This window comes from Mytilus galloprovincialis, chromosome 11 (genome assembly GCF_965363235.1).
Source record: "Mytilus galloprovincialis chromosome 11, xbMytGall1.hap1.1, whole genome shotgun sequence".
In the NCBI taxonomy this organism is placed as follows: domain Eukaryota; kingdom Metazoa; phylum Mollusca; class Bivalvia; order Mytilida; family Mytilidae; genus Mytilus; species Mytilus galloprovincialis.
Genome location: NC_134848.1, coordinates 1,596,505 through 1,611,578, shown reverse-complemented (window position 1 = coordinate 1,611,578; position 15,074 = coordinate 1,596,505). Strand labels below are relative to the sequence as shown.

The 15,074-nt window shown below is 32.0% G+C and overlaps 1 protein-coding gene across 1 annotated transcript in view; it reads left to right on the top strand.

Moving 5' to 3' along the window:
- Positions 1-15,074, top strand: part of LOC143051531 (uncharacterized) — a 335,962-nt gene that overhangs the window by 281,835 nt on the left and 39,053 nt on the right. Inside the window, exons 12-15 of the mRNA XM_076224422.1 lie at positions 4,441-4,683; positions 5,159-5,647; positions 8,964-9,070; positions 11,577-12,030. Of these exons, the coding sequence (XP_076080537.1) occupies positions 4,441-4,683; positions 5,159-5,647; positions 8,964-9,070; positions 11,577-12,030 (1,293 nt within the window). The remainder of the gene's footprint in view (positions 1-4,440; positions 4,684-5,158; positions 5,648-8,963; positions 9,071-11,576; positions 12,031-15,074) is intronic.

Genomic DNA, 15,074 nt, shown 5'->3' with positions numbered 1-15,074 from the left:
GTTTGTGATCACATCAACTTGAAACTTAGTTAATATATATGACTCAAGCAATTGAATATTTGATTAAAATTGAGAATGGAAACGGGGAATGCGTCAAAGAGACTTCAACCAGATCAAAAAGCATTAAACAGCCCAAGGCCACCCATTCGTCTCGAACACAGCGAGAAAATCACACACCTACAGGCTGCTTCAGCTGACCCCTAAACTGTAATGTATACAAGTTCAGTGAAAATTGATGTCTCACTAAAATAAACTATCAGTATTCACAAAGTGTGGACTAATAAAATAAATTAAGTAAAAAGACAGGATATCACACAATTATGTATTGAAGGGTTTCTTTTCAAGTACAAACTGATGGATGTCACTAGTGGATCAATAATTGTTCTCATGGACGTTTGGTGAGATTTGTGCTCTATCTGCAATTTTATGTTTAATGTTTTTAATGGACTTGTGTTTGTCTCTTTATCATGTTTATGTTGACTCTAATGCCAATAAGGGGAAGTTGAAATGCTGAAAACCAGCCATTGGCTCAACTGGATTATACAAAATAAGTACTTTTTGGCATATTAATACATTGACACATAGACGGATAGACACATTGACCAGTTGACCTATTAAAAAATCGACATATTAATCAATTGCCATATTAAAACAAGAGGATCAAATTCAAACATTGACACAAAGACATAGACGGATAGACACATTGACCAGTTAACAAATTAATCAATTGACATATTTATACATTCAGTCATTGACAGTTCTAAAGCTTTTTACACATCAACGCCCTGAGAGATCTACACATTGACATATTGACACATTGACAGATCAACACTTAAACAGACTCATATACTGACACATTGACGTATCCACACTTAGACAGATCAACACAATAACAGACTCATATACACATCGACACATTCAGGCCTCTACAATAACTTTTTTTCAACTTGTCCAGTAGGACAAGTACATACCAAAACTTACTTGTCCGAATGAAATTGTTACTTGTCCAAATTTTTTTAACTAAAAATAACCTTTTTACATTCTAAGTTGATTAAAGGAACAAAACGGATTTAAATAATAGAATAGAATTTGATGAATTTCTTTTGAAAAAGATTCAAAAATATGAGTCAAGTACAACTGAATCTAGTCATGTCACAGGACTTAGGTTCTAGTTTTCACCAATGTCAGTCTCATCAGAATCTAAACATTAGGCACCATCTGATAGGCCTGTACACTCATCATAGCTCATTGGATTTGTATCCTGTTTTTTTTTAGTTGAAAACAGTTTTATTCAAATGCAATCAATAAAAAGAAGATGAGGTCTGATTGCCAATGAGAAAACTCAAAACAAGAGACCAAATGACACAGAAATTAACAACTATAGGTCACCATATTACAAGTATTGTTTTTTTTCTACTTATGATCATATATGATTTTGTGAATTTTATGAAATTATGGTAAATAAAAAAAATTGTTTTTGTGAAAAAATTACCGGTATGGTATTTATTATAAAGAACATAATAAGGTAAGAAAATGAGATACTGATTTGTCTTGGTCCCAAATTGTTTCCTGTCTTGCCAAACTGTCTATCAATCATGTCTACTAAATATGTGTCCTACGGTGCCAAACTGTCTTCAACTTTCAGCTAAACCTGTCCAAGTGACGAACTGTACTGTAAAGTTACCTTATCTATAAAGCGCAGCATTGATTCGGATCAGTATGACTGGTTTCCGAGAAAAGTATACTTTTGACTTATTAAAAAATACCTGACAAAGAACCAGTTAAAAATTATCGATTGCAAGTAAACATGTCGAAGAAAAAAGTTTTGCATTTGAATAGACAGAATACAGAAACATGTCAAATTAATATTTGTTTTGTTTGTTTGTTGTTTATAATTATACTTTGTTCATCAAAGTTGGATGAAGTTTATTTTCTGCAGAATAATTGTACTTGTCCCAACGGACAAGCTTGATACAGCTTTTACTTGTCCGACCATTTTTCCCTCTGGTACCGGACAATTGGACAAGCATTATTGTCGAGGTCTGCACATTGCTATATTGACACACTGACAGATTAACACTTTTACAGATTCATACATCAGCACATTGACATATCGACAAATTGACAGATCAACACAAAACAGACTCATCAATTGGCATATTGCTTCCCTGACAAATCAACACATAAACATATTCATACATCAACACATTGTCATATCGATACACTGACAAATCAACACTTAAACAGATTCATGCATCAACACATTACCATATTGACACACTGACAGATTAGAAAAAATAACAGACTCATATATCGACTCATTGACATATTGAAACACTGACAGATCAACACATCAACTGACTCATACATCAACATTTGATATATCAACACATTGACAGATCAACACATTAACAGACTCAAACATCAACACATAGACATGTTGACACACTAACAGATCAACATATAAACACACTCAAACATCAACAAGCTGACATATTGACACACTGACAAATCAACATATAAACAGACCCATACATTAGCACATATACATATTGACACAATGACATATTGAACAGACACATTGACATATTGACACACTGACAGATCAACATATTACCAGACTCCCACTTCAACAAATTGACATATCGACACACTGACAGATCAACACTTTAACAGACATATATCATCACGCTGATAGATGAACACATTGACAGGCTCATACATCAACACATTGACATATTGACACACTTACATATCAACATATTACCAGATTCAAACATCAACACATTGACATATTGACACACTTACATATCAACATATAACCAGACTCAAACATCAACACATTGACATATTAACACACTGACATATCAACATATAACCAGACTCAAACATCAACACATTGACATATTGACACACTTACATATCAACATATAACCAGATTCATACATCAGCACATTGACGTCTTAACACACTTACATATCAACATATTGACAGGCTCAAACATCAACACATTGACATATTGACACACTTACATATCAACATATAACCTGATTCATACATCAAAACATTGACATATTGAAACATTGACAGATCAACACTTTAGCACACGCTAATAGATCAACACATTGACAGACTCATGCATTAGCACATTGGATATTGACACACTGACATATCAATATATTACCAGACTCAAACATCAACACATTGGCATATTGACACACTGACATATCAACACATTCCCTGACTCAAACATCAACACATTGACATATTGACACACTGACATATCAACACATTCCCTGAATCAAACATCAACACATTGACATATTAACACACTGAATATCAACATCTTACCAGACTCAAACATAAACACATTGACAGATGAACACATTAAGAGACCATACATTGACACATTGACAGATCTACACATTAACAGACTGAAACATTTGCATATTGACAAATTGACACACTGACAAAGCAACACATTAACAGACTAAAATATTCACACGACAACATATTGACACATTGACAGGATCATACCTCAATACATAGACATATAGACACTCTTGACATATTAAACCACAAACATATCGAACAACTCATACATAAACACATTAACATATTGACACACTGACAAATCAACACATTAACAGTCTCTAACATCCACAAGTTGACATTACGACACATTAACAGACTCACACAGCAACACATTTGCATATTGACACACTGACAGATAATAATAAATCTACACATGACATATCAACACATCAACATATCAACACATTAACATACTAAAACATCTACACCTTAATACATCGACATACTGACAAATCAACCCATTAACAGATTCAAACATCAACGCATTAACACACTGATATATCAATACATTAACACTCATACATCGACACACAAACATATTGACACACTGACATATTAACGAAAATTTCAGACTCATACATACACCTTGACATATTGGCACACTAACAGATCAACAAATTAACAGACTCATACATCAACATGTAGACATATCAACACACTTATAAAATAAATTCATCCACACAGAAATATCGACAAACTAACATTTCAACACATTATCATGCAGATTCATAAATCGACATATAGACATATTGACGCACTGAAATTTCAACACATTAAAATATTCATATATCAACACATTAACATATTAAAACACTAACAATTTAACACATTAACAGACTTCTACATCATTACACCAATAATTCAATACATAAACAGGCTAATACATCAACACAAAGATATAAAGACATTCTGACATATTTAACACACTGACATATCGAAAAGATGACATATCAACATATTAACCAACAAATGAGGAGAAATTATATATGAGTTTGTGTATGGATATAATTTTTTTTCACAACATGAACACATCAAATCTTTCCATTTTTAAAATTTTTTTTTTAGATTCCATCGGAAAAGGTCAACAGTCTGCCATGTTAAATCGTTTATATGGGAAGGGCAGCTATGAATCATTTGATATGAGATGCATGGTAACTGGTCAATTTTCTGTTGGGAAAACGACTCTTGTGAAGCTGTTAGCTGGAGAAATTATACCTGATGGTCGACACCCGACTGATGGGATTTCTCTGGTAGAAGGTCGCTGTGGCCTCAACATTCAGTCAAAAGAGTGGATTCTTGTTGATCCAGGTGAGAAAGAGCACAAGTAGAATATCTGACCACATTAAAAAAAACTCTATTGCATGGATTGCCCTATCAGCAGACATGTTATAGCACTGATTTAAATAGTTTCACATTATAGCCATTTTTTAGTGCCTTCTATTCACGCACCATATTAATTCAATATCAAATCTGATTTGTTTATGAAAATCTTAACATTTTACTAATCTTATTAGAAAGATGTGTAGGTTTTATATTTTGAAATTGAATTTAAATGTTAAAATTATTCAATGAATTAACATAATTTTCCATATTCAATAATGTCATCAATCAATCAGTTAAAATATGACTCTTTAAAATGTGTTAATAGCACTATGTGAATGTTACACCTGATAAGATATCATTCTAATCTTAATTACTGATTTTTCTTACATTCTTCACTTCGTTTTGACAGCATGCAGCTGAGTTTGATTTGATTTGCCTGATGTATTAAATATAATTTCAGACTCTTATAATGCCCTGGATGTTGTGTACAGCAAGGTTTTAATGACCTCTCTGGAAGAAGAGGAGGAGAGTGAACTAACCAAAAAGTTCATCAAAGCTTCAGATACAAGCCCAACTGGTTATGCCAAAGCTACACTTTCCTCTTTGCCCTCAGAACAGTCTGCAACAGCACAATCTCTACCGTCTATGAAATCCTCCAATATGCCTCACACGATAAAACAGATGGAAAATAAAATGAGAACAAGAATGACTAAAGAAGAAATAAGAAAGAAAATGGAAAAGGTCCTCAAAAGTGGGAAGTATAAAATGAAAGTTGGACGTCTTATCTTCTGGGATTTTGGTGGACAATATGTTTATCTAACAACACATCAGACCTTCATGACGTTCCGGGCATTGTTTCTTGTAGTATTTGATGGGAGCAAAGATTTGCATGAACAGGTCCCTGATGTGATGTGTTTTCCAGGGCAGCACATGACGCCAACGCCAGCAGGTAATGTGCATGTTATTTACACTCAGATAATGAAAACAGGATACATTTCTATAACAGCAAGGGGATATTAAAAAAACAATTAAATTTGTCTTAATATTTAAGCCTAAATCTAAATGTTTACCAACTATTTTTGTACATCGGAAAGTGCTTTAGATTTTTGAATGAGTAAATTCTTACAAAAAAGGAGCTGATGATGTGTCTACTTTTGTGTTTCAAATGTCTGGTTATGTAAATGTATTTCAGTTGTTTCCTGTAATTAGTTAATACTTCAGCTTTATCTTTTGTATATTCATTTTATTAAATTTACTGTTTGCAAAAGTATAATTTACTCTAAATTATAGTGAATTTCTGGTAACTTAACAGAAAACCCTTGCCGTTTTTGGCACAACCTTTTTGATCTTTTGGTCCTCGATGCTGTTCAACTTTGTACTCGTTTCGGCTTTCAAACTTTTGTATCTGTGCGTCACACATAGGTCTTGTGTGGACAAAATACACTTCTGGCGTATTAAAATTTTGAACTTGTTGCCTTTTGTTGGCTGTTGTTCGTGTGATTCTTTGTCAATTGTGTTCTCCAATTTATTTATATTGTAGTCCTGTGTTGTCATTTTGATGTTATATTTCACATGGCCATAAAAGTGCGAGGTTTGGCATGCCACAAAACCAGGTTCAACCCACCATTTTTTCCTTTAAAAATGCCCTGTACCAAGTCAGGAATATGGTCATTGTTATATTATAGTTCGTTTCTGTGTGTATTACATTATAACGTTGTGTCGTTTGTTTTCTCTTATTTTTGAGTGTAAATTCACATTGCGATAAGACGTGTCACGGTACTTGTCTATCCCAAATTCATGTATTTGGTTTTGATGTTATATATATATGTTATATTTGTTATTCTCGTGGGATTTTGTCTATGTGTGTTACATTTTAGTGTTATGTCGTTGTTCTCCTCTTATATTTAATGCGTTTCCCTCGGTTTTAGTTTGTTATCCCGATTTTGTTTTTTGTCCATGGATTTATGAGTTTTGAACAGCGGTATACTACTGTTGCCTTTATTTATCATAAGCATGAACAGAGTGTTGCATTTATTGACAGACAACATTATATTTTTGCGGTCATATATTGGTATGAAGTTGGCTTCGTTGTCGTCGTCCGAAGACAAATTGGTTTTTGCACAATAACTTAAGTTTAAGAAATGGATCTCTATGAAATATTTCCATAAGGTTCAATACCACAAAAGGAAGGTTGGGTTTGATTTTGGGGGTTATGGTACCAACATTTAAGGAAAAAGAGGCCTAAAATAAGCATTTTTGTAACTTCCAGACAATAACTTGTGTGTTAGTGTATGGATCTCTCTTACATTGTACCACAAGGTTCCATATTACAAAGGAAATGCTGGGATTGATGTTGGGGGTAATTGCCTCAAATTTTTTGGAATTAGCGGCCAAAAAGGGTAAAAAAACATGATTTTTCTAGTTTCAGGACAATGACTTTTGTGTAAGTGTATGGATCTTTCTGAAATTATACTACAAGGTTCCATATCACAAAGGGAAAGCTGGGTTTGAGTTTTGGGGCAATTGCCCTAAATGTTTAGTAATTTGGGACCAAAAAGGACACAAAAAAGCTTTTTTTCTAGTTTCCAGACAATAACTTGTGTCCAAGTGTATGGATCTCTCTGAAATTGTACTGCAAGGTATTATACCACAAAGGCAAGGCTGGGATTGAGTTTGGGGTGATGAATCATAAGGGGTTAAATAAATTTAGGGGGGATTTTTTTTTCTGTTTTTTTTTTCTTTAATTTTTTTTTCTTTTAAGTTGTTTATTTCTGATATATATATTTTTTTTTATTTGATTTTATAGATATATATATATATAATAAAAAATATATATATATCAGAAATAAACAACTTAAAAGAAAAAAAAATGAAAGAAAAAAAAAAACAGAAAAAAAAAAATATATATATATATATCTATAAAAGCAAAAAATAATGATATTGCAGGAGATACATACCAAACAGGATATGTGAATTATTATATTAAGTATTACGCTATAGGAAGAAATCTTCAATTGCACAGTATTGCACAATAGCAAGAAATCTTCAATTGCACAGTATTGTAGATGTGATCTGACCTAAACCTCATTTTCATTTCATTGAGTTTTAGTATTTTTCTAATACTATATGTAATAGGTAAACTATATTTGGTGTATGGTAATATTTTATGATGTACATGTCAGTCTCCATGTATCATCTGACCTTGACCTTATTTTCATGGGTCATTGATCAATGATAAGTTTTCATGTTTAAGTTTGTTTCTTAGATACTATAAGCAATAGTTCGACTATATTTAATGCATAGATTGATTGTACGGTGTACATGTCTGCCTGGCATGGTTCATCTGACCTTGACCTCCTTTTCATGGTTCATTGGTCAATGTTAAGTTTTCTTGGTCATATCTATAAATTAACTGTTTACAAAACTTTTGCACTTTTGAAATACTAAGGCTTTTCTACCTTGGGTGTATTTGGCAAAACTTTCAGGAATTTTGGTCCTCAATGCTCTTCAACCTCGTACTTGATTTGGCCTTTTTAGCTTTTCTGGATTCGAGTGTCACTGATGAGTCCTTTGTAGACAGACCGGTCAACTACATTTAGTGAATTGAATGATTGTTAGGAGTACATGTATTTCTGTTTAGTTTATCTGACCTTGACCTCATTTTCTTGGATCATGCTAAGTTTTTTGTGATAGTTGTAGTAAAACTTTATATTTAGGACTATCAACATAATATAAATGGTTAGTAAAGAAGGCGAGAAATTTCAGTGTGTGCACTATTGTTGTTTTTCCTTAATACTATTTTTGTTAAAACAAATGTTATCCTTACTTGTGTCAAAATATGTTTATTTGTTGTAAAAGTATGTTAAGCAATGTATTGTCAAATTCACAATTAATGGCCTAGTCATTAAGCAATGTTAAAAACAATGTGTTCCTATAGAAAGTCAGATTGTTTTATAATGAGTAAACCAAAAAACATATTTAATGTTAGAATGTTTACATACTGATTTCTCAAATTATCTACCCAAAGACTAAAAATTGTAGTTTTGATGAAATTTTTCTTCATACACCATCCAGATTTATTTCCTTATATTTTATGCCTAAAAAAGTAAGTAGGGGAAGGGAATTACTTGTTAAATTTGTTCATGAATTTGTATTCCATCTGCTTCCTTTGTTTAATATTCACATAGACCAAGGTGAGAGACACAGGCTCTTTAGAGCCTCTAGTTTATACTTTTTTTATGACAGATTTTGATTTTATTTTGTAGTATTCTTGCAATATTGGGTCAATTCCATCCTGACCTATTGTAAGGTTGTATATGCAGGCATACCAAAAATCTTGTTTGTTGCCACTCACAAGGACAAAGTACCAATGGTGAGTGATCTTATGTTAGAAATATAGTAGTAAGTCATTGCCATTTGAAACACTTGAATAATGTGTAAAAACTGCTTGCATAATGATAATATGCCCATATGTCTTAACTTGACCAAACTTTGTATAAAGCTACACTTTCGAAAGAACACGATCTGATCCTAATTGATTTGTGGGTAATAGACTTAAGATCAGATTACAGGGCCTATAACTAGAGTAGAATATATGAAGAAACATTTATAGATAAGAAAATGATATTGGTTAGCATTTGTATTAATATTCAATTTGATATATCTCATTATCATGGAGATTCTTTGCCTTGTCACTCTCGGTCATGGTCTATTGACTTTAAACAATTGTTCAGTTTAAATGTTAAAGTTTGTATTTTCTTTGCCTTGTTACTCTCGGGTATGGTCTATTGACTATAACAATTGCTCAGTTTAAATGTTAAAGTTTGTATTTTCTTTTTAAGTCAGTTTTATTTCAACAAATATGTTGACAATATGAAAGTTTAGAATTTAGTGGTACTGCACCATATGCACATCTTAACAATAAATGTCTCTTCAGTGATGTTAGAGGCCAAAATATTTGAAATTCCAAAACCTAATACAAATGTTGATGAGTTTGTGAAATAAAAGATTGTGATAGGGAATGCATGAGGACGATTCATGATTTGTTTTAAAATAAGTTAAATTTTTATCAACAAAAAATTTAAATTAAACAATATCCTTATGTTCATGCAAATACCCTCTTGACCTGTTTTAGATTTTTTGCCAACTTATTAATTGTGTCTTATTTTGTTTACTTGTGTTTCTTTACTAGGTAGGTAAAGTGAATTACCAAACAAAAATATCAATAGCAAGTTTTTCTTTCAAAATACCCTTTTCATTGTATTCCCCTTTTGAATGTAAGATTTAACAACTGATAACAGTTTCAATCTGTTATCTTTGAAAGTATAAGATCTAGGTTAAAAGTGTAAAATTTACCCTTGAGAGAAGATGTATGTCACTTGAAAATTTGAGATAAATCTAATTGTAGAACGAGTTATGAATGATGGTGATGTCAACTTAACAGTCCTGTCGGATTTTAAGAAAGCTTTTGATGTAGTACTGTAGATCATGATATTCTCTGTAAAAAAAATTGAAATTTATGGATTTGATGATACTGCTGTTTCTTTTTTAAAATCATATTTGAATGAAAGAACTCAACAAGTACAAATTGGTAATGCTCATTCTGAAAAACTGTATTTCAAGTATGGTGTCCCCTAAGGCTCCATATTAGGCCCCCTTCTGTTTATATTATACATAAACGACCTTCCTTTTTACGATGTATATGAAAAATTGTTTCACTGTTATATGCCGATGATTCAACTTTACATCTGTCTGGTAATTGTTATCAAACTCTACAGTCAAAGGTACAAAAAGATTTACATGGTGTTGAGGAATGGTGCAATGATGACAATATGTTCATCAATAAAAATAAAACAAAATATATGATTATTGGAACGAAGCAAAGAGCAAAGCCACATTACAATGAGAGTTGTTTAACTATTAACAATCAAGTGATACAATCTTCCACATGCGAAAGTCTTTTAGGCATTGAAATTGACCCTTCCCTCACATGGACAAACCAAATTGATGTGATCTGCTCAAAAATATCCTCTAGACTATATCTACTATTAAAGATTAAAAAAATTTCTAAATCTAAAATGCAGAAAATTATTCTATAATGGTTTTATCTTGCCACTAATTGATTATTGTTGTTTAGTGTGGAGTAGTTGTAGCAGTGAGGATTTAAAAAGGATATTAAAATTACAAAAGAGAGCTGCTATATTAATACTAGAAACCGACCCTTTCGCTCCTTCTTCGTCCTTATTCAAACACTTAAACTGGTTGACATTTGAACAGAGAATAAAATATCATAAGTTTGTGATGACATTTAAGTGCATTAAAAATGATGCCCCATCCTATCCAACTGACAAGTTTCATTATGTTTCCGACAGAAATATATACCCCTTGAGAAATGCTGTTCAAGGAAACCTCATACTCCCTAAACCAAAAACAGAATTGATCAAAATCTTTTTTACGTATTCGAGACCATTCTTGTGGAATAATTTGCCAATACCGTGAAGAAATATTACAAATGTTAATTCTTTCAAATACAACATTTATAACAGATCAATTATTGAAATCAACCTAGCTGTATAAATAATATTAAAAACTGATTATGTCATCATGTTTATTTATTCATCACATTTTATCAAGTTGTATTGAACATTATTATCATACTTGACTTTTTATACTAATGTATGCAATGTATATGTTTGCATTTTTTTGATTTTTCATGATGAGGGCCTCAGGGAAGATTAACTAATTGTGTAACTCTCTTAAAATAAAGTATTGTTGTTGTTGTTGTTGTTATTCCACCATTGAAGATGCATTTAAATCACCAGGTGTGCGATACAGTATCTTTACAGTGTATTATTCTGTCAACTTTTTATGTTTAACAGGAGAATATTGAGACCAGACGTGGAGAACTTTACAGAGGAATTGAGGAGTTGTTTAAAGACCACGAGGGAAAACATCATCTGGTCCTTAGGCCTTTAATATTTGTCAATGCCAAAGATCAAGCCGACCCAGAAATAGAAGTTCTGAAGAAAACAATAACAGAACTTACATTCGACCACCCATGCTGGGGTGAAAGAATGCCCAATGCTTGTGTTCCACTAGAGCTAGAGATCGCTGAACTAGTGGCAAAAGGAAAACAAATAATGTCATTGGCTGAAGTTAAAGAATTAAATGATATCAGCGAGGTGTCTGTCCTGTCCCCTGAGCAGTTGACTGATTTCCTACATTTTCATCATTCTCTGGGGAAGATTGTTTATTTCGATACCCCCCAGCTAAGAGATAATGTAATGATCAACCCTCTTCTTATGGTGGAAGTTATGAGATCTTTTATCACAGGTGTGTATGTATTTTCATTGTGTAGTGAATATATATATTGCAGGTAAAAATGTTCCAATATCCAAAAAGTGTTTACCTACCTTTTATTAGAGCGTGACAGACTGTTTGATAATATCCTATACTAATATTTGTGTTGGTATGTTAGAACTTTTATGTAATATGATTAGTTACAAGATTAATCTTTTGTTTATCCACAGTGTTAAAAATTGTGAAATGCATGCAATTTTTAAACAGATTTCTGAATGAAAATATTGTTTTTTAATTGGTGGTGTACGGCAGCAGGCAACCGAGGAGTTTACTTAGATACTTAGATCAAATTTGAATTGTGTGGCGTCACTTTTATTATACTAGAGCTATGTCACTTTAATGTATAAATGGGTAAAGTGCTGAGTTTTTTGTTTCCATTTTCTTACTTAAGTTTGCCTCAACCAGGGACTTTCTATACTAACAGGACTCGTCTTTATTGATTTTAACTGATTACTCAGCCGCCTGTTTAAAGCTACCACCCAACAATAAACTTAGGTCTGATATACGATGCTAGTATATATTTGCGAACTTCACAGTACATTGTAATTGTATAATTATTATACGACCGCAAATTTTGAAAAAAATTTCGTCGTATATTGCTATCACGTTGGCGTCGTCGTCGTCGTCGTCGTCCGAATACTTTTAGTTTTCGCACTCTAACTTTAGTAAAAGTGAATAGAAATCTATGAAATTTTGACACAAGGTTTATGACCACAAAAGAAAGATTGGGATTGATTTTGGGAGTTTAGGACTTAACAGTTTAGCAATTAGGGGCCAAAAAGGGACCCAATTAAGCATTTTTCTTGGTTTTCGCACCATAACGTTAGTATAACATGTATAAGTAAATACAAATCTATGAAATTTAAACACAAGGCTTATGACCATAAAAGGAAGGTTGGTATTGATTTTGGGAGTTTTGGTCCCAACAGTTTAGGAAAAAGGGGCCCAAAGGGTCCAAAATTAAACTTTGTTTGATTTCATCAAAATTGAATAATTGGGGTTCTTTGATATGCCGAATCTAACTGTATATGTAGATTCTCAACTTTTGGTCCCGTTTTCAAATTGGTCTACATTAAGGTCCAAAGGGTCCAAAATTAAACTTAGTTTGATTTTGACAAAAAATGAATCGGTTGGGTTCTTTGATATGTTGAATCTAAAAATGTACTTAGATTCTTGATTATTGGCCCAGTTTTCAAGTTGGTCCAAATCGGGACCCAAAAATTAAACTTTGTTTGATTTCATCAAAAATTGAATCCTTGGGGTTCTTTGATATGCCAAATCTAACCAGTCAGAGCTCTGTCATAAACAAGTCAGAATAAAATGACTTCCATAGGTCAGATATAATTTGATGCAAGTGTTGTCTCCCTTCTTGCACTCAACAGAATATGACTTGTACAGGTCAGTTTATGTCAGACTTTAATTTATCATAAAATGACTTCCACAGGTCAGCTTTTGCATAAAATATTGTAACTTAATAATATATTCTAATAAGATTTATGTCCCTTTTTAATACATTTTGACTTAGAGAGGTCATTTTTGTTCTGACTTGAAGCAGTCATTACTACCACTTTGTTATCAATCTCCATAAAATATAGTGATTACTAGTTTCGAATCAAAGAGTTTAAAAAGTGGGGCTCGTCATACCTTCTTCTTTCCAGAATCTTAACATAATATATTTATCTCATCAAATTCGATCATTTCAAAATTAATACAAACAAAAACCAAAGCAGAAAAATGGATCATACAATTTTCTGTCAATATCAAAAGATTTACAAAATACAATATTGGATACATTTACTAGTACCATGACAATACTTCAAATCTTCCAAGGAAAAAATAAGGGATCTATTTTCATCCACTTTTAGCTAAATTTATCAAGAGCAAAACATTTATTATTTTAATATAAAATTCATTGAGGTAAATACTGTTGTGCAAACTGACTCAAACAAGTCACACTATGTTCTGACTTGAAAGAGTCAGTCAAAACTAAACTTATTTCAACCTTTATGTCTTGTACTGTCATATTGATTTAAAAATGTATGGGAAAGCCAGATATAGGACAGAGAAAATATTAAAGGTCCCCTAAAGTCACAATGAGGACTATAAAAAAAAAATATTTGGTATATTCAATATTTAAATGCATTTTCTTTTAAACAGGTCAAATCATGTTTTGACTTATAACAGTCAGCCCAAAACTAAATTTATTGAAATTTTTAGAGTGGGGCACTGACATATGATATTAAATGAAAGTATGGGAACGTCAGACATAAGAAATATATGTAAGATCCCCTAAAATAAATAACTGTTTCTAAACATTTATCAAATAAATTCACAAATGGCAGATTCAGAAGCAGGGCTTAAAGGAAGTACACCTAGCTTTGATTGGAAAATTTGTTCTGCAATCTGACTTGAACAGGTCAAATCATGTTCAGACAAATTGACTTAAACAGGTCAAATGGGCATGTTCGGACAAATTGACTTAAACAGGTCAAATCATGTTCTGACTTAAAAGAGTCTGTCAAAAACTAAATGGCTTGCAAAGTTCTGTAAAAGTCGTGCATTATCATGATTGTGATGTGATTGTTAACTTAGAATGTATGGATACAAGTAGGAAAAAAAATCACAAAAAATTAAGTCACATTTATAAGAACTATATATATAAAAGATAATTTGGTATATTTTTGATACATTGTATCTTAATATTTCATTGAGGTAAATCCTGTTGTGCAAACTGACTTGAACAAGTCACATTATGTTCTGACTTCAAGGAGTCAGTAAAAAACTATACTTTAATCAAGTATTGCAACTTTAAGTCTGGGATTGTCATATGCATTTCAGAATGTATAAGAAACTCAGATAAAAGACACCCAATAATAAAGTCACAAAAACGTGGACTATAAAAAAGTGTACTTGGTATACTATTATTTAATATTCAAATGTATTTTGTTAACAAATTTCTCCAAATTATTTTAAAATTTTATTATATTTCTGTATTTTCATGACTTTTTTTCTGTTAA